At 44.1% G+C, this 24,385-nt stretch overlaps 1 protein-coding gene and 1 pseudogene across 1 annotated transcript in view; both read left to right on the top strand.

The window, feature by feature from the left end:
* LOC123483466 (solute carrier family 41 member 2-like) overlaps positions 1–24,385 on the top strand; it is a 29,630-nt gene that overhangs the window by 739 nt on the left and 4,506 nt on the right. Inside the window, exons 2-10 of the mRNA XM_045213565.1 lie at positions 516–1,161; positions 1,914–2,021; positions 3,308–3,379; positions 6,256–6,400; positions 6,622–6,768; positions 10,666–10,813; positions 10,929–11,008; positions 13,338–13,469; positions 13,779–13,927. Coding sequence (XP_045069500.1) covers positions 643–1,161; positions 1,914–2,021; positions 3,308–3,379; positions 6,256–6,400; positions 6,622–6,768; positions 10,666–10,813; positions 10,929–11,008; positions 13,338–13,469; positions 13,779–13,927 — 1,500 coding nt within the window. The 5' untranslated portion in view covers positions 516–642. The remainder of the gene's footprint in view (positions 1–515; positions 1,162–1,913; positions 2,022–3,307; positions 3,380–6,255; positions 6,401–6,621; positions 6,769–10,665; positions 10,814–10,928; positions 11,009–13,337; positions 13,470–13,778; positions 13,928–24,385) is intronic.
* LOC123483467 lies at positions 19,271–22,642 on the top strand (annotated as a pseudogene).

Raw genomic sequence — 24,385 nt, 5'->3', positions numbered from 1 at the left:
TTCAAAATGTCAATTTATCTGAGGAGAAAGGTTGTGTTGAATACATTGGCCAGAGAAGCAACCAGCAGCCTACTATTCACTAATGCCTATGGATTTCGCAAAAGTTTCACGACTTGCTTACATTCAGCTATGATCATAAGCAGAGCTTATGCTATATCATTTAAAATAAATAAAATCTTACAAAGCACTTTGCACTTTGATATCATATTTGTGCAGGTTTTTAGAGACATTCAACCAGACATACAATAGCCCTACCTGATAGTGTGTGTTATTACACAGCATGCATTGTGTGGAAATCTCCTCCCCTCCTCAGCCTCTGGGTTGTTCTGATAACAGAACCAAAACAAGCAATGTGGGCTATCTAGTCTGTTTGAAATTAAATGTGGTTTGCCTTTGCCCCGGGGAGAATAGCTAGTCAATCGTTTGTTTGTGTTTGTGTTGCTTGCATGAGCCGAAGAGAACAGTGACAGTCTTCCCCCTTCTCTGTCTCCTCTCTCCTTGGCTGGTCTCCACAGGGCTGATCGTAGTGGACATGGATGCCCCTCTTCCTATTTAACCAGCCCAGCCTGCCCTTCTTCACACTGCCCCAGTCTGGATGAATGGAGATGAGACATTGCGGACCCATCAGCAGCAGTGCGCAGCATGAACAGCCACACGCTGGGTGACTCTCTGGGCCCTAGCCTAGCGGTGCGTATGAGCGGAGCCGGCGGTGGCTGGAGCAGTCTCTCTCTGAAGCCAGTGCCTACCGGGTGGATCCCCTCTCTGTTTCAAACCATGGTCCCTACGGGATACACCAAGCTCCAGGAGGAGCGTGGTCTGGCCATGGCCGACCTGGGGCCCAAGCCTGAGGGGAACGGCTACCGGCCTGACCTGCCTCACCTGGAGGTGCGCCGGCACTCGGACCGGGTAGCACGGACGTCCGTTAGCCTGTCAGACGGTGGGGACGTGCGGTACTCTGAGGCTGAGCCCATGCTCCCTGAGGGGACGCTCTCGGGAGAGGAGGGCGATGATGAGGAGAAGGAGGAAGAGGAGAGTCAGAGGCCCCCCACACGGAACATGCCCAAGGAGTCGCCCCTGGCCATGGCGCTGCAGATCGTGGTGCCTTTCCTGCTGGCTGGGTTCGGCACAGTGTCGGCAGGGATGGTGCTGGACATAGTACAGGTGTGACTGGGATGGGGAATGGTAGAGCATAGATCCTGTTGAGACTGGGATGGGCGATGGTAGAGCATAGGTCCTGTTGAGACTGGGGTGATGGATGGTAGAGCATAGGTCCGGTTGAGACTGGGGTGATGGATGGTAGAGCATAGGTCCTGTTGAGACTGGGGTGATGGATGGTAGAGCATAGGTCCTGTTGAGACTGGGATGATGGATGGTAAAGCATAGGTCCTGTTGAGACTGGGGTGTGGGCTAGTGCATGGGATGTTCAAATAGGTAGAGGAGATGGATTTGGCACAGTTTAATTCAAGTGGTTTGTATTGTTTACTTATGACTCCATTTCCTGTGTAGTCCAGAGTAAATGGCTGTAAGCGCTTTCAAGGGAGGTGATAAAGGGATATCTGTCTATTGACTTTGATTTTAAATTGTTAAAGGGATTCTCATAGCCACTCAGCAAATACTAGTAGGGATAGATTACTAGGAAGGAACCTACGACAGGAAGCTACGGCGGTTCTCCTTATCTACTTCTTAATAGAACGTTTGAATTTGAATGTAGAATGTGAATATTTGAATGAGGACAAGCTGACAATGAACACATAGTAAGCTCTCATCTGCTCTGTTCTAGCCAGTAGCCAACAATAGACTTTCAACAAGAATGAGATGTCTGATATCCCTCTCCGCTCTTTCTCTTTCTCTCTCTTTCCTGCTATCCCACTTCCTCTCTTTCTTCTCTCTCCCTCTCTCTCTCTCTCCCCCAGCACTGGGATGCCTTTAAGTACATTACAGAGATCTTTATCCTGGTTCCGGCCCTGCTGGGCCTGAAGGGAAACCTGGAGATGACCCTCGCATCCAGACTATCCACCGCGGTAAGACACACACACACACCAACTTTTAAATACTGTTCAAACACACTTCTGCACATACACACCATCAAAAAGTATTTGCACATTCTGGATACAACACACTTCCACATGCTCTTCCACATGCTCTACTGATTCTCTTACAAAGCCTGTTTAAGATGTATATCAAGATGGCTTCCTGGTTTACAAGTTATGATGTCATTATTTTGAGTTACAGGATTAAAGACCATCAGACATAGTAGTTATGTAACATGTAGTTATGGTAATGTGGATGACGTTGGTTATACATAGTGGTAATGTCTGTAGTTTTACCTGAGACAGGCACTGCAGACTAAAGTAGTTTATCATGCTGGCTGTTGTCATGCCTGGGCTTGTCTTTATAGGCTTTTGTTGTGATCCTCCATCGGCCATGTCTGGTAGGCCATATATCAGCCAGCAAATCTCTACTCCCAACATATCATTACTAGTCTCGTAATATCCTCTTTGTCAGGTTAAATGAGACGGTAGGGAACAGGGTGTACCTTACAAAGACACAACTTCCTTAGTAGGTGGAGAAAAAGAGAGGCAGAGGGATTTAGAGAAAATAACTAATGTCTTGAAGGGAGGACAGTAGTGCCTGGGGCATGGATTTGATTGGTGGACTGTTCTGTCCAGCAATAGTTTTTTAGATTCTAGCCTTTGGGTTCAGAATCTAGTGTAAAACTTGTCATATAACTGCAAAGAAAACAACCTCTCTTCACCATATTTAATCTCTAACATATCTCACTTTCTCTCTCTCTCTCGTTTTACACATACACACTCTCACACGGCAGTACACTCTCATTCTCCCATCTTCCTTCCTCGCTTTGATCCTCCTTCTCTTTCTCCCCCATTCAAATTATGTGGGGTCGGAGAAGTTGATGAAGTGAGGGACAGAATTCTCTCTTTGTTCAGTTTGGCCAGTTCCTCCTCTTTCCTCACAGATACACATTCACATCATTCTGTTCTGTCTCACACAGAGAAACTCAGTGTTGTGTTTCACTTGTTCCCTCAGCTCACTCCTTGTTCTCAAAACTAGAAACTGCTAAGCTCTGCATACTTTTGCTAAGAAAACAAGAACAGTCACAAACCCTCCAATCTGAAACAATGCACTCAATTGAACATTGTGCTTAGTTAGTTTGTAATCTGATTAACGGTGCCTACAAACTGTTCAAAGTAGTTTTTAATCTGTTTTGTGGGTAGGCTATTTGAGTAGGAGATGAAAGTGAATATTGGATGATTTGAGTTGCTGATTTTGGTCTGTCCCTGTGCAGGTGAACGTGGGGAAGATGGACTCTCCCATAGAGAAGTGGAATCTGATCATAGGAAACCTAGCGCTAAAGCAGGTAAACACACACCACACACACACACAATGTCAGCTTCATAGACAGGAGCAATGTTGCCTAAAAAAAAGCCTTGAACGTTGTGAAAATTCTGTGCAACTTCCAGTGCGCATTTACTGTGAACACTGAGGCTGTACCCACCTTAAGTTACAGTTTTAACAGTGGCCAAGTAGGCTACTGTGGCTATTTGATCTACCGGAGTGGCCTAACATAAAAAACAATGGAGAAAATGCATCCCATAACATTCAGCCTACAGTAGCAGCCAATGTGTGGTGTTCAATGTAGGCCTAAATTCCATGCAGGGCTTGACATTAACCTGTTTATCCACTTGTCCTTCAGACAAGGAGGTGACTGAAAATGTTGTTGTGTTGTTTGATGCAGGAAACCAATTTACAAAATAAAATGCGTTATTATTCCCATAACATTATTACGGAGAATCAGACAAATTATGCTACCCTCTGCCTATTGGCTACTTAGCTTATTCAAGCCTGTCTCAAAATACAACACTGCCTCTTAATAAATAAAAAAAGCTCTTTACCTGACTCGCTTTTCAAAGATGTCTAGAAATGTATACGTTTTGTGCTCTTGTAGGAAGCAATCACTCCCCTATTGCTGACTACAAATTATCTATAACTGGGCTAATAACTCACTAACTATTAACAAAATGTGCACACGTGTGCAACATTCAATTCTCGCTTTGATCTCAAAATAAGCGCATCTACTCACTACCACTCATGCTGTAAACACAGTCCAGTTCAAAGTAAATGGCACAGATCCATATATGGCAATGGTCTATTTGCATGTAGGCCTACTGCAACTCTGATTGGTTATGCCGCACAGGTCTGTGTAGAATACGGACTGAGTCGTGCGTGTCAATGCAATAGAATCCTACTCCAATGCGTTCTGCCTACAACAGAATATCTTGTATAGTTAGTTTTGTTTTGGTATGTTGCATTGAAAGGGGCTAATAATGTGGTGATGCGATCACAATCGCCACAGTAAAGGGAAACGTTAATAGTGTTAACAGGGAAAACTCTAGAACAGTGGTCACCAACCTTTTCTGAGTCAAGATCAAAATGCAAGCCGAGATCTACCACTCAGACGGGACGGTTGAGCTAACGTGCGCTAATGTGATTAGCATGACTGTTGAGGTAGGCTGTATGATCACACCGGTAATAGATCCGTTGTTGTATTACTTGTGAGGTACATTTAAATAATTTGCTTTTTATTTTACTGGGCTGATGGTGCCTGCATTTGATGGTCAGTCTCAGCGGAGGGAGAGAGCATCAGACTGAGGGTCCGCCTCTCAGCATCCGTCCACTCTCCCTTTCTTCCACTGACCAAAAATGGAGAACGTCTTCCAGCTGATGGCGAAACTCGAGTCGTACCGCATTATTTCTGCCTCATTTACACGTTCATGTTGTTACTCCTATGAACAGAGAAAGTGAAATATTCCTTGATATTAAAAAAGCCGCAAGCCGCTAATAATAACAACAACGCAAGCCTATAGATACACTTTCCTACTCATTCATTACTGCTGCAGTGCTGAATGGCTATGTTGACAGTGCTGAGTAAGAACTTAAACATGAACTCACTCATAAAAACAGCAGCTCTTTGCTGTATTCGTTGACAGTCTCTCTCTAGTCATGGTTTTAAACGTTTTGAAATCTCACAGTATGAACTTTTCTGTAGATTTCTTTTATACCTGCTACGTTACTGCAGACACGGCAATCTGAGCCATCCGAATGGCCAGCGGTAGGCCTATAGTGCACTTGATTTGCTCGCCGGGCCCGCCGGGAAGGCAGAGTTTGTACCTTCGGATACATGAAATGGTTCAAAATGGCAACGGTTGGCCTACCCGGCACGCAGGGCAGCTGAATCGGGTTCACCTACCGCCAACAGCCCGAAACTAATAAAAAATAAAAATAGGAACACAAGGCTTTATCGTTGGGTTTTTACAGAAACGTTTGGCGATCAAATAGGAACGCCTTGGAGATTGCGATCGACCAGTTGGTGACCACTGCTCTAGAAAGTTGAGTGAAGTTCAATTTCGTGCTTCTCTCTGTGAGCTAATATTTGTTCTGCGCGGCAGTCCGGGGGGAGCTGCGCTCCCGCGTGCAACTTAGAGGGAACATTGGCGAGCTGTTGGATTTGTGCCATTATCTCCTTGTTTATCTGTCTATCTGCGTAGTATGTGTACTTCTGGTTAGTACTTTTGGTAATTATTGGCTGAGTGACTGATAGTGTTAAAGCACAGTGTTTAATGGCCCCTTGAGGAAGTGTCTTCAATGTTGACAGTGTATCATATAATAGGAAAACATTGTTAGAAAAACAGGTTCATGTTATTCCTGTTAACACTGCCCTAACACCTCTCCCTTTCTCTCATTCACTATATTCCTTCTCCCTCTCTTTTTCTCTCTCCCCCCACCTCTCTCTCTCTCTCTCTCTCTCTCTCTCTCTCTCTCTCTCTCTCTCTCTCTCTCCCCCCCCCCTCTCTCTCTCTCTCTCTCTCTCTCTCTCTCTCTCTCTCTCTCCCCCCATCTCTCTCTCTCTCTCCTACTCTCGCTCTCTCTCTCTCTCTCTCTCTCTCTCTCTCTCTCCTTCTCTCTCTCTCTCTCTCCCCCACCTCTCTCTCTCCCCCCACCTCTCTCTCTCTCTCTCTCTCTCTCTCTCCCACCTCTCTCTCTCTCTCCTTCTCTCTCTCTCTCTCTCCTTCTCTCTCTCTCTCTCTCCTTCTCTCTCTCTCTCTCTCCTTCTCTCTCTCTCTCTCTCTCCTTCTCTCTCTCTCTCTCTCTCTCTCTCTCTCTCTCTCTCTCTCTCTCTCTCTCCTTCTCTCTCTCTCTCTCCTACTCTCTCTCTCTCCCCTACTCTCACTCTAGGTACAGGCTACAGTAGTAGGTTTCCTGGCGGCGGTGGCAGCGGTGGTTCTGGGGTGGATCCCAGAGGGGAAGTTCCAGATGAGTCATGCCGTGCTGCTCTGCTCTGCCAGCGTGGCTACTGCCTTCATAGCCTCTATGTTGCAGGGTACAGACACACACACACAGATAGATAAGGACACGTACTCTGATATGGGATAGGCACAGTCAGACAGTCAGACAGTCAAACAGTCAAAACCCCACCTTATAACACATATTATCACCTACTGCTGATGGGTCTCATGTTATACATTAGTAGCAAACACACACATGGAAGGTTGAGATATGTGCAGGCATGTCCCCCTGACCTCTGTACCCTCTGAACCCCAGGCTTCATCATGGTGGGGGTGATTGTGGGCTCCAAGAAGACGGGCATCAACCCCGACAACGTGGCTACGCCCATCGCCGCCAGCTTCGGTGACCTCATCACCCTGGCCATCCTGGCCTGGATCAGCCAGGGGCTCTACAACTGCCTGGGTAAGAGGAGGAGGGTTTGCACTGGATATTTCCAGATGGTAATAAAAGACACAAAACCAGTGAACTATTTTTTACACTCTATATTAAGTTCACAATCCTTCACTTTATCCTTCCTCTGTTTATGTTTTATTTCCTCTTGAAAAAAGGTGAAAATGCTCAATAAATCTGGGCAATAGTGTAAAGATATGGTCCATTTGGAATCAGACTGCATCTTTCAACCACTAGATGGCACTCTTACGCTATTATGGTTTGTGTCATTACTGGTAGTTCATCAGAACAGACCATATCTTTCTTTCCCTCTCTCTCCATAGTCCATATTTAATTAATGCCATGCCCAGCCTCACATGCGCTTCCTCGCGTTACATTACCCAACACAGTGGACCAGCAAGCGTTTCCTTTGGAAAGTGTAGCTAACTAACCTTGACGTGTCTGAGCCCTATGAAACAAGCATTCATCACCAGACCAGAGACTAAAAATCAATGAAAGGCTACAGTAAAACCTCTGAGATAATTTAATAGAGGAGTTGTTCATATTTTCATACCAGCTCAGTGCAGTAAATCTGTCTGGCCTTGCCTGGTGGTGTAGCACAGGTTGTGTCCCAAACGGCACCCTATTCCCTATGTGCCCTGGTCAAAAGTAGTGCACTACATAGGGAATAGGGTGCCGTTTGGAACATAGCCACAGAGGACAGTGTCTCTGTTGTAAGGGCCAGCCGTGTCCGTCCCGTCCACTGTGTTCTGCCTAATTGGACTAATGTGCCGTTTACACAGCTAAAGTTAATCATTTTAGCCTGATGGTGTACACAGATATCCAGGGGACTATATATACACACACCCAAGGCCACGGGCCACGGTTGGCTACTGCAAACATTTTATTTTAAGACCTATAGTTGAAACGTGGCGAGGGAATGGCGAACCACAGTGGCACCCAGAGCCAAGCCTAAACCCAGGGACTGGCGGCTATACCTGGGCCATCATGACTGGGACTATCACCCAATTCTACCCACTGGGACGACATAGAGCTCCTTCTCTCTGTTTTATATCTATGTCTTCAGGGGGTTTATCATGGTTAAGTGTCTGGAATGGGATCATGGTGAGGGGAACATCTGGTAACCAGAGGGGGATGATTTGAGTTACATATTTCACTACTAGACACTATAACGAGAGGAGGATGATCATCTCACTACTAGACATTAAGCAGGTGTTTTCCCCTTCTCTATTTCTCCAAAATGACTGATTCAGTGCTATAATAATCATTAGAGTAATTCAGTGCTATAATAATCATTAGTGATTCAGTGCTATAATAATCATTAGTGATTCAGTGCTATAATAATCATTAGTGATTCAGTGCTATAATAATCATTAGAGTAATTCAGCGATATAATAATCATTAGAGTGATTCCGTGCTATAATAATCATTAGAGTAATTCAGCGATATAATAATCATTAGTGATTCAGCGCTATAATAATCATTAGTGATTCAGTGCTATAATAATCATTAGTGATTCCGTGCCATAATAATCATTAGAGTGATTCAGTGCTATGAAAATCATTAGGGTGATTCAGTGCTATGATAATCATTAGGGTGATTCAGTGCTATAATAATCATTAGTGTGATTCAGTGCTATAATAATCACTAGAGTGATTCAGTGCTATAATAATCATTATGGTGATTCAGTGCTATAATAATCATTAGTGTGATTCAGTGCTATAATAATCACTAGAGGGATTCAGTGCTATAATAATCATTAGGGTGATTCAGTGCTATAATAATCATTAGTGTGATTCAGTGCTATAATAATCACTAGAGTGATTCAGTGCTATAATAATCATTAGGGTGATTCAGTGCTATAATAATCATTAGGGTGATTCAGTGCTATAATAATCATTAGTGATTCAGTGCTATAATAATCATTAGTGATTCAGTGCTATAATAATCATTAGTGATTCAGTGCTATAATATTCATTAGAGTAATTCAGTGCTATAATAATCATTAGAGTGATTCAGTGCTATAATAATCATTAGAGTGATTCAGTGCTATGATAATCATTAGGGTGATTCAGTGCTATAATAATCATTATGGTGATTCAGTGCTATAATAATCATTAGTGTGATTCAGTGCTATAATAATCACTAGAGTGATTCAGTGCTATAATAATCACTAGAGTGATTCAGTGCTATAATAATCATTAGGGTGATTCAGTGCTATAATAATCATTAGTGTGATTCAGTGCTATAATAATCACTAGAGTGATTCAGTGCTATAATAATCATTAGTGATTCAGTGCTATAATAATCATTAGTGATTCAGTGCTATAATATTCATTAGAGTAATTCAGTGCTATAATAATCATTAGAGTGATTCAGTGCTATAATAATCATTAGAGTGATTCAGTGCTATGATAATCATTAGGGTGATTCAGTGCTATGATAATCATTAGGGTGATTCAGTGCTATAATAATCATTAGTGTGATTCAGTGCTATAATAATCACTAGAGTGATTCAGTGCTATAATAATCATTATGGTGATTCAGTGCTATAATAATCATTAGTGATTCAGTGCTATAATAATCATTAGGGTGATTCAGTGCTATAATAATCATTAGAGTGATTCCGTGCTATAATAATCATTAGTGATTCAGTGCTATAATAATCATTAGGGTGATTCAGTGCTATAATAATCATTAGAGTGATTCCGTGCTATAATAATCATTAGAGTGATTCAGTGCTATGATAATCATTAGGGTGATTCAGTGCTATGATAATCATTAGGGTGATTCGGTGCTATAATAATCATTAGTGTGATTCAGTGCTATAATAATCACTAGAGTGATTCAGTGCTATAATAATCATTATGGTGATTCAGTGCTATAATAATCATTAGTGATTCAGTGCTATAATAATCATTAGGGTGATTCAGTGCTATAATAATCATTAGTGTGATTCAGTGCTATAATAATCATTAGTGATTCATTGCTATAATAATCATTAGAGTGATTCCGTGCTATAATAATCATTAGTGATTCAGTGCTATGATAATCATTAGGGTGATTCAGTGCTATGATAATCATTAGTGTGATTCAGTGCTATAATAATCATTAGCGTTTGGCTGAAGAGGAAGTGTGTGTGTGCATGCAAATTTCAGTATATAGTAGATCCATCCAAGGATAGTGTCTTGATAGTGAGTGATGATCTGTTTCTCAGGTTTATAAGTTAGATATGTCCTGTTCTGTAGCCACTGTACTGAGTCATACAAATACAGGACTTCTCCTTTGGTTTGTTATGGAGCTCTGTTTTCTTGCTCCCTGCTCTGTGTCACGCTGTCTTTCCTGGGGAGAGGAGGGACAGTATCTCCCCCCCTCCTCTTGCAGCTGAAGCTGATGACCCATGGGGCGGCGCACAGCGTCGTCCAGGGTAGGGGAGGGAATGGCCGGCAGGGGATGTAGCTCAGTTGGTAGAGCATGGCGTTTGCAACGCCAGGGTTGTGGGTTCGATAAAATAATGTATGTGCTAACTGTAAGTCGCTCTGGATAAGAGCGTCTGCTAAATGACTAAAATGTAATGTAAATGTAAATATAAATGGTGTTTGTTGTTGTAACTCCCACCAGTAGGGGGCCTCTTTATTTGGTGATTACATCTGTTTTTAACTCTCCCCTTTCCTCTCTGTCTCTCTGGGTTTTTTTTTATACCCCCTTTTTCTCCCCAATTTCGATCTTGTCTAATGTATTTTATTCCTCTTGTGTTAGTTTTAAATTCTGCATCGTTGGGAAAGGTTCTTAAGCATGCATTTCACTGTAAAGTCTGCACCAGTTGTATTCGGCGCATGTGATACATACAATTTGATTTGTCTATCTCTCTCTCGCTCTGTCTGTCTGTTTGTCTGTCTCTGTTTGTAGACTCTCACCCGTACGTGTCGTCCCTGGTGTGTGCCTTCTTCCTGTCTCTGACTCCAGTGTGGATGGTGATCTCCTCCAGACACCCGGCCAGCCGCACCCTGCTCTACTCCGGCTGGGAGCCTGTCATCACTGCCATGGTCATCAGCAGGTGTGTGTGTGGATGCACTCACTCACTATCATAGAGAAATAGCAACAGACTATCGTACATTCACATGATGAGAATGAGACCACCATTTAATGTGTGAATGTTCTGTGCTCTGCAGTATCGGAGGACTCATCTTGGACAAAACAGTGTCTGACCCGAACCTGGCTGGCATTGTGGTGTACACCCCTGTCATTAACGGTGAGACACAATATCACTGACTGATTAAAGACACACTGTGTGGGTTTACAATGTGACTGATACAGTGTGGGTTTACAATGTGACTGATACAGTGTGGGTTTACAATGTGACTGATACAGTGTGGGTTTACAATGTGACTGATACAGTGTGGGTTTACAATGTGACTGACACTGTGGGTTTACAATGTGACTGACACACTGTGTAGGTTTACAATGTGACTGACACTGTGTGGGTTTACAATGTGACTGACACTGTGTGGGTTTACAATGTGACTGACACTGTGTGGGTTTACAATGTGACTGACACTGTGTGGGTTTACAATGTGACTGACACTGTGTGGGTTTACAATGTGACTGACACTGTGTGGGTTTACAATGTGACTGACACTGTGTGGGTTTACAATGTGACTGACACTGTGTGGGTTTACAATGTGACTGACAATGGGCACCAAACTTTGTGGTTAGAAAAATATTGAGTAATGGACTAAACACAAACCTATCTGTCTCTGTATCACTGCTAATGCCACCCTCCTCCCATCCTTACTGGGGGACCGTTGCCAAGGCCGTTGCTGGCATTTCGACAACCAGAGATCAGCTTTTAATTAAACATTATTAATGAGAGACATTTAACTAGATGGAAGACGACTGTGTGCCTCTTAATCGATGTTTCTGCCGAGATGTCTACAAATCATGAAATGGCTGGGTGATCTGGGAAGTGTGTGTATGTGTGTGTGTCAGCGTGTGTAGGGGGACCACACATACAAATGACTCTGGGGCTAGAAAAGGGAGCTTTCATCACCAACCCTGCAACTATCTGTGATTTACAACACATGGAGGTGGTAATTATCCTATAGGGAGGAGATTACTAGACTGAGCCTTTGATGCTTTCACTCTGAACATGCACAGTTCCTCTCTTCAAAACTAGAGACAGAATATAAGAAGGGGGGAGATGATTGAAGCTTGTAAAGGAGAGGAGAGGGGAGGAAAGAGCTGATAACTGAATTGGGGGAATGGAAGGATGGGAGAGGGAAAGGAGACTGGAATGGGAGAAAGGAAAATGGAGAGGAGATGAGAAGAGGCATGCAGACAGTCCGTCTGTTGCCCCAGAGCTACTCAGATGGGGTGGGAGACGGGACCCCCTGTGGTCTACCCCCCCCCCCTCCCGCCGTCAGACCCAGTGACCCACATTACAGCAGCTAGCCCCCCTGCTGAGGTGTAACCACCATACTCCCCAGACCTCTGGAGGGGCGAGAGGTGAGGGAGAAGGGGGATTGAGTGGTGGACAGGAGATGGATGAGAGGTGGAATGAGGAGGGTGGGGCATTCTATTTAGCCGCAACATGGAGAAGTTAAATGTCAGTGGAGAGACAGGGAGACAACAAGGATTGGATTAAGTGACCATAACCTCCGGGCAGCAGAGGTGTCTGTCCTCATTTAGGCCTGCCTGATCAGGATAACAAGCACAGGAGGGGAGATGAGCCCAGCTACCCCAAAATATACCCCTCCCCAAAACACAACCCCTTTGGTACTGTGCCTCTTTGGGTACTCCTTGGAATGCACAAACTCTCTTTCTGTCTCACTGACCACAGCCTCTCTCCTCTCCTCCTCTACTTTCTGTTCTGTGTTGTCTGTCTCATACACTATTCTGGGTTGGAGTGGTTGTCTGGTCTGCCCACCTGGAAGCTGTGAGTGTTTGTACATGAGCCATACTGCATGGCTAGACTACTCTGAGTCACCAGACTGAGAGTAGTGTGTGTGTGTGTGTGGATATAAATTGCCTTGTCCTGTTGTTCTCATGAGAAATGTTCCTCTGCTTGATACAAATTACAGTCTACATGAGGAAGCTGAGCAGAATTAGATGGGGCACGCTGTCAGTCTCTTTTTTCCCTCTCTCTCCCCCCCCCCCCTTCTCCTTTTATCACTTTCCCTGTCTTTGTCTATCCCTACCTCTCTCTTTCTCTCTCTCTCTCTCTCTCTCTCTCTCTCTCTCTCTCTCTCTCTCTGTGTGTCTCAGACTGTCACGATGCATCACTGCTGCCTCATGCTCCTTCTGGCTGCATTCCAAACCAAAACTCACACCCTTTCCTCTGTCCTAATGGATCTGGAAGGACTTGATATGTGAAAGTACTATGAGAGAAACTACAGTACACCCCCTGCCCTTTGGAGGGAGAGGTTGTGCTACCTCAGGTCTGTGAGTGGAAGGCATCAAACTGATAGGGAAGGATACAAATATGGGTCCTCTCATTTCTCTCTAACCCTAACTTCTGTTCTATTCTCAGCTGCCTACAATCAGCTCCAACCCTAAGCCTGCCTGTTCTGTCTGTTCTCCAGGTATTGGGGGGAACCTAGTAGCTATCCAGTCCAGCCGCATCTCCACTCACCTACACTTCCACAGTGCTCCTGGGGAGGTACCAGAGGAAGCCAAGGGCTGCTACTACCCCTGCCGCACCTTCTGTGGCACAGGTAAAGCACCTAACCAATACTCACTTAAACTGTGGAAATGTGATCTGTTTTAAACAGGGCATCCTGCAGGACAGATTGCTTAGCATAGAGATATTTCTCTCCCTCTTCTCTCCCTCTCGCTGTAATTTTAAGATATAGATTGTAGGTGCTGCAGAAGGCACTATGTTAAGTCACTACCCCATAATTATCCCCAGTCAAAGTGTTTAGGCTGACAGATACACAGGTTATGAACCGTCTTAGCATCTATTTTATTGTTAGACTAAGTTGCACAGTTCAACTCCTCTCGTCCCTTCATCTCCTTTCTCTCAGGAGCCAATCACCGTTCGGCCCAGGTGCTGCTCCTATTGGTGCTCCCGGGTCACCTGATCTTTCTGTACACCATCCACCTGATGAAGAGCGGCCACACCACCCTGACGCCCATCTTTATGACCGTCTACCTGGCTGCCGCCCTCTTACAGGTCAGTGGTGTGTGCGTGCGTCCGTGTTTGTGTGCGATGCGACAGTGGGGGATAGTTCCTTTGCAAACTATCCATAGTCTGCAAGTTCCTTTTCCAACTGTGACCTTGATCTGAGCTTGAAAGTTCACTGGCTGACATTACTTTCTATTTAAAGCTGTTATTTTGTGAGACACCGCTATTATTGTGACACTATCACAAGCGAGCTGTGTTCAGAGGCCCTCTTTCACTCTGCTTTCATAAACGTTTAAACATAAATGAACCACACACATGATGAACGTGAACTTGAGATGAGAGTGCACCTTCCTAAGGATTTTCCAATGACATTTGAAGGAAAATCAGGTGCGGCAGGTATCCTAGCAGTTAAGAGCGTTGGGCCAGTAACGAAAGGTCGCTGGTTTGAATCCCCAAGCCAACCAGGTGAAAAATCTGTCGATGTGCCCTTGAGCAAGGCACTTAATCCTAATTGCTCCTGTAAATTACTCTGGATAAGAGCGTCTGCTAAATTACTAAAATGTTAATGTGAAAATTTGTGTATCCTAAGCATTCCTAGAGCTCTGTGGTTTTATCCCTGAAGGAGTCTGACTTGTGTGTGTTTTCTTTAACTGTTTTGATGGCATTAGGATCGATTATGGAATCAAAGGCTCAGAATGTGAATGGGTGCTTTTACTGCTATAGGTGTGCCATGGTATGCCACGACTGTCTGGAATGTGTGGTATTTTCTAGGTGTGCGTTTGCTCTCCGCCTCTATTTTCTTTAAAGTGGTTTGTTGTACACAGCAAGGTCTAACTGCCATCCTGGGAGTCTTGATTCTGTGGAACTTAGCTTTGATAGTCTGGGGTCAATGCTTACTACAACTGGTCTTACAGGAAGGAAGGCATACACTACCATTCAAAAGTTTGGGGTCACTTAGAAATGTCCTTGTTTTCGAAAAAAATAAGCAATTTTCTTGTCCATTAAAATAACATCAAATTGATCAGAAATACAGTGTAGACATTGTTAATGTTGTAAATGGCTATTGAAACGGCTGATTTTTTTATGGAATATCTACATAGGCGTACAGAGGCCCATTATCAGATCCGGGATGCTGTCCTAGGCAGAATTGCAAAGAAAAAAACATATCTCAGACTGGCCAATAAAAAGAAAAGATTAAGATGGGCAAAAGAACACAGACACTGGACTTTTTCTTTGCAACTCTGCCTAGGTCAGCATCCCGGAGTCGCCTCTTCACTGTTGACGTTGAGGCTGGTGTTTTGCGGGTACTATTTCATGAAGCTGCCAGTTAAGGACCTGTGAGGCGTCTGTTTCTCAAACTAGACACTCCCACTCCTCTTTCTATTCTGGTTAGAGCCAGTTTGCGCTGTTCTGTGAAGGGAGTAGTACACAGCGTTGTACGAGATCTTCAGTTTCTTGTCAATTTCTCGCATGGAATAGCCTTAATTTCTCAGAACAAGAATAGACTGACGAGTTTCAGAAGAAAGTTATTTGTTTCTGGCCATTTTGATCCTGTAATCGAACCCACAATTGCTGATGCTCCAGATACTCAACTAGTCTCAAGAAGGCCAGTTTTATTGCTTCTTTAATCAGCACAACAGTTTTCAGCTGTGCTGACATAATTGCAAAATAGTTTTCTAATGATCAATTAGCCTTTTTAAAATGATAAACTTGGATTAGCAAACACAACGTGCCATTGGAACACAGGACTGATGGTTGCTGATAATGGGCCTCTGTACGCCTATGTAGATATTCCATTAAAAATCAGCCGTTTCCAGCTACAATAGCCATTTGCAACATTAACAATGTCTACACTGTATTTCTGATCAATTTGATGTTATTTTAGTGGACAAAAGAATTGCTTTTCTTTCGAAAACAAGGACATTTCTAAGTGACCCCAAACTTTTGAACGGTAGTGTATGTTAGTTGCAATTACTCTTTAACTTCATTAGTGATCCTTTTAACACTGTAAGATACCATAGGCAGTAGGGTATATGATATTATTATTACAGTATTAATAGATTGAGAAGAGATGGTAGAGTAATCCTGGACTATCGGACCACCATTTTATTACGTTTGCAATCGCAACAAATAATCTGCTCAGACCCCAACCAAGGAGCATCAAAAGTCGTGCTATAAATTCTCAGACAACACAAAAATTCCTTGATGCCCTTCCAGACTCCTTCTGCCTACCCAAGGACGTCAGAGGACAAAAATCAGTTAACCACTTAACTGAGGAACTCAATTTAACCTTGCGCAATACCCTAGATGCAGTTGCACCCCTAAAAACGAAAAACATTTGTCATAAGAAACTAGCTCCCTGGTATACAGAAAATACCCGAGCTTTGAAGCAAGCTTCCAGGAAATTGGAACGGAAATGGCACAACACAAAACTGGAAGTCTTCCGACTAGCTTGGAAAGACAGTACCGTGCAGTACCGAAGAGCCCTCACTGCTGCTCGATCATCCTACTTTTTCCAACTTAATCGAGGAAAATAAGAATAATCCAAAATTTCTTTTTGATACTGTTGCAAAGCTAACTAAAAAGCAGCATTCCCCAAGAGAGGATGGCTTTCACTTCAGCAGTAATAAATTCATGAACTTCTTTGAGGAAAAGATCATGACCATTAGAAAGCAAATTACGGACTCCTCTTTGAATCTGCGTATTCCTCCAGGGCTTAGCTGTCCTGGATCTGCACAGCTCTGCGAGGGCCTGGGATCGGGAGAGACACTTAAGTGTTTTAGTACTATATCTCTTGACACAATGATGAAAATAATCATGGCCTCTAAACCTTCAAGCTGCATACTGGATCCTATTCCTACTAAACTGCTGAAGGAGCTGCTTCCTGTGCTTGGCCCTCCTATGTTGAACATAATAAACAGCTCTCTATCCACCGGATGTGTACCAAACTCACTAAAAGTGGCAGTGATAAAGCCTCTCTTGAAAAAGCCAAACCTTGACCCGGAAAATATAAAAAACTATCGGCCTATATCGAATCTTCCATTCCTCTCAAAAATTTTAGAAAAAGCTGTTGCGCAGCAACTCACTGCCTTTCTGAAGACAAACAATGTATACGAAATGCTTCAGTCTGGTTTTAGACCCCATCATAGCACTGAGACTGCACTTGTGAAGGTGGTAAATGACCTTTTAATGGCGTCAGACCGAGGCTCTGCATCTGTCCTCGTGCTACTAGACCTTAGTGCTGCCTTTGACACCATCGATCACCACATTCTTTTGGAGAGACTGGAAACCCAAATTGGTCTACACGGACAAGTTCTGGCCTGGTTTAGATCTTACCTGTCGGAAAGATATCAGTTTGTCTCTGTGAATGGTCTGTCCTCCGACAAATCAACTGTACATTTCGGTGTTCCTCAAGGTTCCGTTTTAGGACCACTATTGTTTTCACTATATATTTTACCTCTTGGGGATGTTATTCGAAAACATAATGTTAACTTTCACTGCTATGCGGATGACACACAGCTGTACATTTCAATGAAACATGGTGAAGCCCCAAAATTGCCCTCGCTAGAAGCCTGTGTTTCAGACATAAGGAAGTGGATGGCTGAAAACTTTTTACTTTTAAACTCGGACAAAACAGAGATGCTTGTTCTAGGTCCCAAGAAACAAAGAGATCTTCTGTTAAATCTGACAATTCATCTTGATGGTTGTAAAGTCGTCTCAAATAAAACTGTGAAGGACCTCGGCGTTACTCTTGACCCTGATCTCTCTTTTGACGAACATATCAAGACTGTTTCAAGGACAGCTTTTTTCCATCTACGTAACATTGCAAAAATCAGAAATTTTCTGTCCAAAAATGATGCAGAAAAATTAATCCATGCATTTGTTACTTCTAGGTTAGACTACTGCAATGCTCTATTTTCCGGCTACCCGGATAAAGCACTAAATAAACTTCAGTTAGTGCTAAATACGGCTGCTAGAATCCTGACTAGAACCAAGAAATTTGATCATATTACTCCAGTGCTAGCTTCCCTACACTGGCTTCCTGTTAAGGCAAGGGCTGATTTCAAGGTTTTACTGTTAACCTATAAAGCGTTACATGGGCTTGCTCCTACCTATCTTTCCGAGTTGGTCCTGCCGTACATACCAATACGTACGCTACGGTCACAAGACGCAGGCCTCCTAATTGTCCCTAGAATTTCTAAGCAAACAGCGGGAGGCAGGGCTTTCTCCTATAGATCTCCATTTTTATGGAACAGTCTGCCTACCCATGTGAGAGACGCAGACTCGGTCTCAACCTTTAAGTCTTTACTGAAGACTTATCTCTTCAGTAGGTCATATGATTGAGTGTAGTCTGGCCCAGGAGTGTGAAGGTGAACGGAAAGGCTCTGGAGCAACGAACAGCCCTTGCTGTCTCTGCCAGGCCGGTTCCCCTCTCCACTGGGGTTCTCTGCCTCTAACCCTGTTGCAGGGGCTGAGTCACTGGCTTGCTGGTGCTCTTTCATGCCGTCCCTGGGAGGGGTGCGTCACTTGAGTGGGTTGAGTTACTGACGTGATCTTCCTGTCTGGGTTGGCGCCCCCCTTGGTTTGTGCTGTGGTGGAGACCTCTGTGGGCTATACTCGGCCTTGTCTCAGGATTGTAAGTTGGTGGTTGAGGATATCCCTCTAGTGGTGCGGGGGCTGTGCTTTGGCAGAGTGGGTGGGGTTATATCCTTCCTGTTTGGCCCTGTCCGGGGTTTCTTCGGATGGGGCCACAGTGTCTCCGGACCGCTCCTGTCTCAGCCTCCAGTATTTATGCTGCAGTAGTTTATGTGTCGGGGGGCTGGGGTTAGTTGGTTATACCTGGAGTACTTCTCCTGTCTTATCCAGTGTCCTGTGTGAATTTAAGTATGCTCTCTCTAATTCTCTCGTTCTCTCTTTCTCTCTGAGAACCTGAGCCCTAGGACCATACGTCAGGACTACCGGGCATGATGACACCTTGCTGTCCCCAGTCCGCCTGGCCTTGCTGCTATTCCAGTTTCAACTGTTCTGCCTGCGGTTACGAAACCCCTACCTGTCCCAGACCTGCTGTTTTCAACTCTTAATGATCGGCTATGAAAAGCCAACTGAGATTTATTCCTGATTATTATTTGACCATGCTTGTCACTTATGAACATTTTTGAACATCTTGGCATGGTTCTGTTATAATCTTCACCCGGCACAGCCAGAAGAGGACTGGCCACCCCTCATAGCCTGGTTCCTCTCTAGGTTTCTTCCTAGGTTTTCGCCTTTCTAGGGAGTTTTTCCTAGCCACCGTGCTTCTACACCTGCATTACTAGCTGTTTGGGGTTTTAGGCTGGGTTTCTGTACAGCACTTCGAGATATTAGCTGATGTAAGAAGGGCTATATAAAATAAAATTGATTGATTGAAAATTGATTGAGTAGAGCAGGCCGTAGTTGTTTTAGAGCAGTGGTTCCCAACCAGGGGTACTAGGACCCCTGGGGGTACTTGGCCTTTCCACAAGGGGTACTTGAGGAGACTCATGAGACCATAGGTCTACTGGTCAAATGCACATGAGGTGGCACTTCAGAGGTACTCTGGGCAGAGCAAAATTCAGTTGGTTTTACAGTAACCAAAAAGGGTTGGGAACCACTGTTTTAGTGTGTTCAGCTGTGTGTAAATAGGTTAGCTCTGTACCTTTTTAAGAGAAACAATAAGCAAACCACACTTTGCTGAAGTGAAAGTAAAGTGAAGAGACTTGTATCAGCAACGGAAACCCTCCTTCTCGTCAGAAATCTTGCTACACAACTACGCTGCGTTCTATCTCTGTGAGAGTCTTATTAATCTAGGAATCGTAATAAGTCAACATCAACACAGGTGAGTAAAAAAAAAACATTTACCTGGACAAGTAGTAACATAAACATCATACCGTAGCATGATCACTTGTTAAACATGTCTGCCTTTGGTAAAGGTATATTTCAAAATTAAGTAGTAGAACAGGCTGGTACCTTTCAAATATTTAAATACAAAAGATTGGTTGGAATCATAATGTCTGGCTTGCTTGACAACTCTGAATCCTTTATTGAGACGTTTATATTTATTATAGAGAGCCAATTGAGTCCAGGAAATGCTTTATGGTTTCACCTCTGGTCTCTGTCTAGATATGTCCACCTCCAGCAGTCTCCTGTCTGAAGAGCAGTTCCTGTGTTCTATCTGTCTAGATGTGTTCACTGAGCCGGTCACCATTTCATGTGGACATAACTTCTGCAAGGCCTGTATCAGTGGATACTGGGATAGCAATGACCTGTGCCAGTGTCCATTATGTAAGGAGAATTTCTACAGGAAACCTGAGCTTCGTGTTAACACAGCGTTCAGAGAGGTTGTAGAGAATTTTAAGAAGATGAGAGTCAGAGGTAAAGACGAGTCCCCTGCCAAACCAAGACAAGTGTCCTGTGACTTCTGCACTGGGACGAAGCTCAAGGCCCTGAAGTCCTGTCTGGTGTGTCAGACCTCTTACTGTGAGACTCACCTGGAGCCTCATCAGAGAGTTGTAGCCTTAAAGAGACACAAGCTGATCAACCCTGTGGAGAACCTGGAAGACAGGATGTGTAAGAAGCATGACAGACCTCTAGAGCTGTTCTGTAGGAGTGACCAGACTTGTGTTTGTGTCTTGTGCTTGAAAACAGACCACATGACTCATGACACTGTCCCTCTAGAGGAAGTGTGGAGAGAGGAAGGCTAAGGCAGAGGTTCAGCAGATGATCCAGGAGTGACTGCAGAAGGTTAAGGTGGTCAAACATTCAGTAGAGCTCAGCAAGAGAGAAGCAGAGAGAGATATCAGACCGTGTGCAGGTGTTTACTACTCTGGTGCGCTCCATTGAGAGAAGGCAGGCTGAGCTCATTGAGGTGATTGAGGAGAAGCAGAAAGCAGCAGAGAGGCAGGCTGAAGAGCTCATTAAAGAGCTGGAGCAGGAAATCACTGAGCTAAAGAGGAGAAGCACTGAGCTGGAGCAGCTCTCACTCACTGAGGACCACCTCCACCTTCTCCAGAGCTTCTTATCCCTCTGCACCCCTCCACACACCAAGGTCTGGTCTAAGATCAGTGATCTGTGTGTGTAGACTTTAAGGAGAGCTGGAGGAGACATTGAATAAAGAGATGGAGAAGCTGCCTGAAGTCAAACTGAAGAGGATTCCGCAGTATGCAATGGATGTGACTCTGGACCCTGATATGACACATCCCAAACTCATCCTGTCTGAGGATGGGAAACAAGTGAGACATGAAGATACACAACATAATATTCCTGACAACCCAGAGAGGTTTTCCACAAGTCATTGTGTCTTTGGAAAGAAAGGCTTCTCCTCAGCGAGATTTTACAATGAGGTGATGGTTAAGGGGAAGACTAAGTGGACATTAGGAGTCGCTAGAGAGTCCATCAATAGGAAGGGGACTATGACCCTGAACCCTGAGGATGGATACTGGACTGTCTGGCTGAGGAATGAAAATGAGTACAAGGCTCTCACCAGCACTGGTGTCCCCCTCTCCCTGAGAGAGAAGCCCCAGAAGGTGGGGGTGTTTGTGGATTATGAGGAGGGTCAGGTCTCCTTTTATGATGTGAAGGCCAGTTCTCATATCTGCTCTTACACTGGCTACACCTTCACAGAGAAACTATATCCATACTTATGCCCCATTAATAATATAAGTGGTGAAAACTCTGTCCCTCTGATCATCACTCCTGTCAGTCACCCAACATGATTTGTAATGTCACAACTAAGTGTCAGTCTTGAGAAGAGACAGCAGTGTGAAAAATTACTATTTTAAATGTCCTTAATAAGAAATCTGCTAATCTCTCTCTCTCTCTGTCACATGAAAAGTTTGTTTCAATTAATCTTAAATAGTGTTATTATAGAACAGTAGGATTTATTGTATTTACATGTGATGCAGTTATCTTCTCTCTTTCCCCTCTCTCAGACCATAGTCCCCCCCCCAATCCATGCCTGCTATAAAGTAAAAAAAGACCCTGTTGTCAGAGAACATGTATCTCTGCACTCCTGCTAACAGAGAGGACAGTGGTATCTTTTGACAAAACTGCTGGTCCTAAATCACTTATGCATGTTTCTGTGGCCATGTAAATAGACGTGTGCCCTATGCTTGTGATCAACCCCAGTGTACAGTGCCTGTTCAGGCTGTTCTCTCTCTGAGGAGTGGAAAGTTCCCCCTGCTGTGTTTGCTCAGGGTGTGATCCCCCAGTCAGCAGCCTCTCTCTCTCTCTCACTCACTCACTCACTCACTCTCTCTAACCCCAGTACACACTCACACCCTCAGCTGCTGCCCTCTACTAAGAAATGTGTGTTCTCTCTCTGAGAATTCAACCTCTATCCCTGTCTCCCTCTAATTTTTAGAGAATTCCCCACACTCTCACATCTTCTTGCTTTCCCACACTTTCGTTGGTAGGATTCTTTGAATGGGGTTTCAGAGATAGAATCCATGCAATTCCAGCTGTGCCTTTCCCACCTCTCGAGCGAGACACGAACAGTACAGAGAGGCCCATCCAGGATCATCAATGTCTTCCACAATCTGTTAATGGAAGTATATAGCTAGTGTGAAGGAACATTTTGTTGTCTGAAGAGAGAGCCTTGAATTGTTAATCTTGTCTCATACAACCATTGGTTCCTGTAGGTGTTGGGTAGCGATATGAGGGGGAGACGGTCATGACCCCCTCCTCAGACCTTTTGGCAGAACGCCCAGAATATGTTCTATAAATAAAAAGATAGGAGATGGTGCCAGTCACATGCAGGAACCAAACGTTAATGATGTATTAATTATGAATAATTAAGAAGCTAAATCATGCAAATATACAGTGCATTCGGGAAGTATTCAGACCCCTTTACTTTTTCCACATTTTGTTATGTTACAGCCTTATTCTAAAATGGATTAAATTGTTTTTTTCCCTCATCAATCTACAAACAATATCCCATATTGACAAAGCAAATGTATAAAAAAATTTAAACTGAAAAATAACATTTACATAAGTATTCAGACCATTTACTCAGTACTTTGTTGAAGCACCTTTGGCAGTGATTACAGCCTTGAGTCTTCTTGGGTATGACACTACAAGCTTGGCACACCTGTATTTGGGGAGTTTCTCCCATTCTTCTCTGCAGATCCTCTCAAGCTCTGTCTGGTTGGATGGGGAGTGTCACTGCACAACTATTTTCCGGTCTCTTCAGAGATGCTCGATTGGGTTCAAGTCCAGGCTCTGGCTGGGCCACTCAAGGACATTCAGAGACTTGTCCCGTAGCCACACCTGCGTTGTCTTGGTTGTGTGCTTAGGGTAGTTGTCCTGTTGGAAGGTGAACCTTCACCCCAGTCTGAGCGCTCTGGAGCAGGTTTTCATTAAGGATCTCTCTGTACTTTGCTCCATTCATCTTTCCCTCGATCCTGACTAGTCTCCCAGTCCCTGCCACTCAAAAACCTTCCCGCAGCATGATGCTGCCACCACCATGCTTCACCGTAGGGATGTTGCCAGGTTTCCTCCAGACGTGACGATTGGCATTCAGGCCAAAGAGTTCAATCTTGGTTTCATCAGACCAGAGAATCTTGTTTCTCATGGTCTGAGAGTCCTTTAGGTGCCTTTTGGCAAACTCCAAGCGGGCTGTCATTTGCCATTTACTGAGGAGTGGCTTCCGTCTGGCCACTACCATAAAGGCCTGATTGGTGGAGTGCTCCAGAGATGGTTGTCCTTCTGGAAGGTTCTCCCATCTCCACAGAGGAACTCAGGAGCTCTGTCAGAGTGACCATTGGGTTCTTGGTCACCTCCCTGACCAAGGCCCTTCTCCCCCGATTGCTCAGTTTGGCTGGGCGGCCAGCTCAAGGAAGAGTCTAGGTGGTTCCAAACTTCTTCCATTTAAGAATGATGAAGGCCACTGTGTTCTTGGGGACCTTCAATGCTGCTAAAAACCTGTTTTCGCTTTGTCATTATGGGATATTGTGTCTAGATTTTGTAGGCAAAAAAATGTATTTAATCGATTTTAGAATAAGGCTGTAATGTAACAAAATGTGGAAAAGTGGAAGGGGTCTGAATACTTTCTGAATGCACTTGTCTGTGTAAGCAGTATATAAGAGAACTAACGGGACTGCCCCGGGAGAGCGCCTGACAGACGTGTACTACTTGGTGCATTAAGTTTGTTTGAACCTCTCCAGCTTGCTGATAATAAAGAATCATTCGTTTAAGATTGACTTCAGGTGTCCCTGGTGGTAATTTCCACGACACTAGCTAAACACATCAGTTCACATGTTAGTGTGTAATTGAGATGGGACAGAGGAGCGTCATGACCTTCACCATTGTCATACTGAGAGACCTGTTGTGTTGTGGTAGGCCCTTTTATTGGCCTGAATGAGATCCTGCTGATATTGAGAGAGTACTACAGTTGAAAATTATATCTGTGGACCCATCTCCTCATTTCTTACCATGTCCTAATCTTGTCAAAATTCTGTACCAGATGTGCTGCTAATTTTACCAGGCCGGTCC

Source organism: Coregonus clupeaformis, unplaced genomic scaffold, assembly GCF_020615455.1.
Source record: "Coregonus clupeaformis isolate EN_2021a unplaced genomic scaffold, ASM2061545v1 scaf0124, whole genome shotgun sequence".
NCBI lineage: Eukaryota > Metazoa > Chordata > Actinopteri > Salmoniformes > Salmonidae > Coregonus > Coregonus clupeaformis.
Note: the sequence above shows the minus strand (reverse complement) of the source record. Positions and strands in the feature narration are given on the sequence as shown.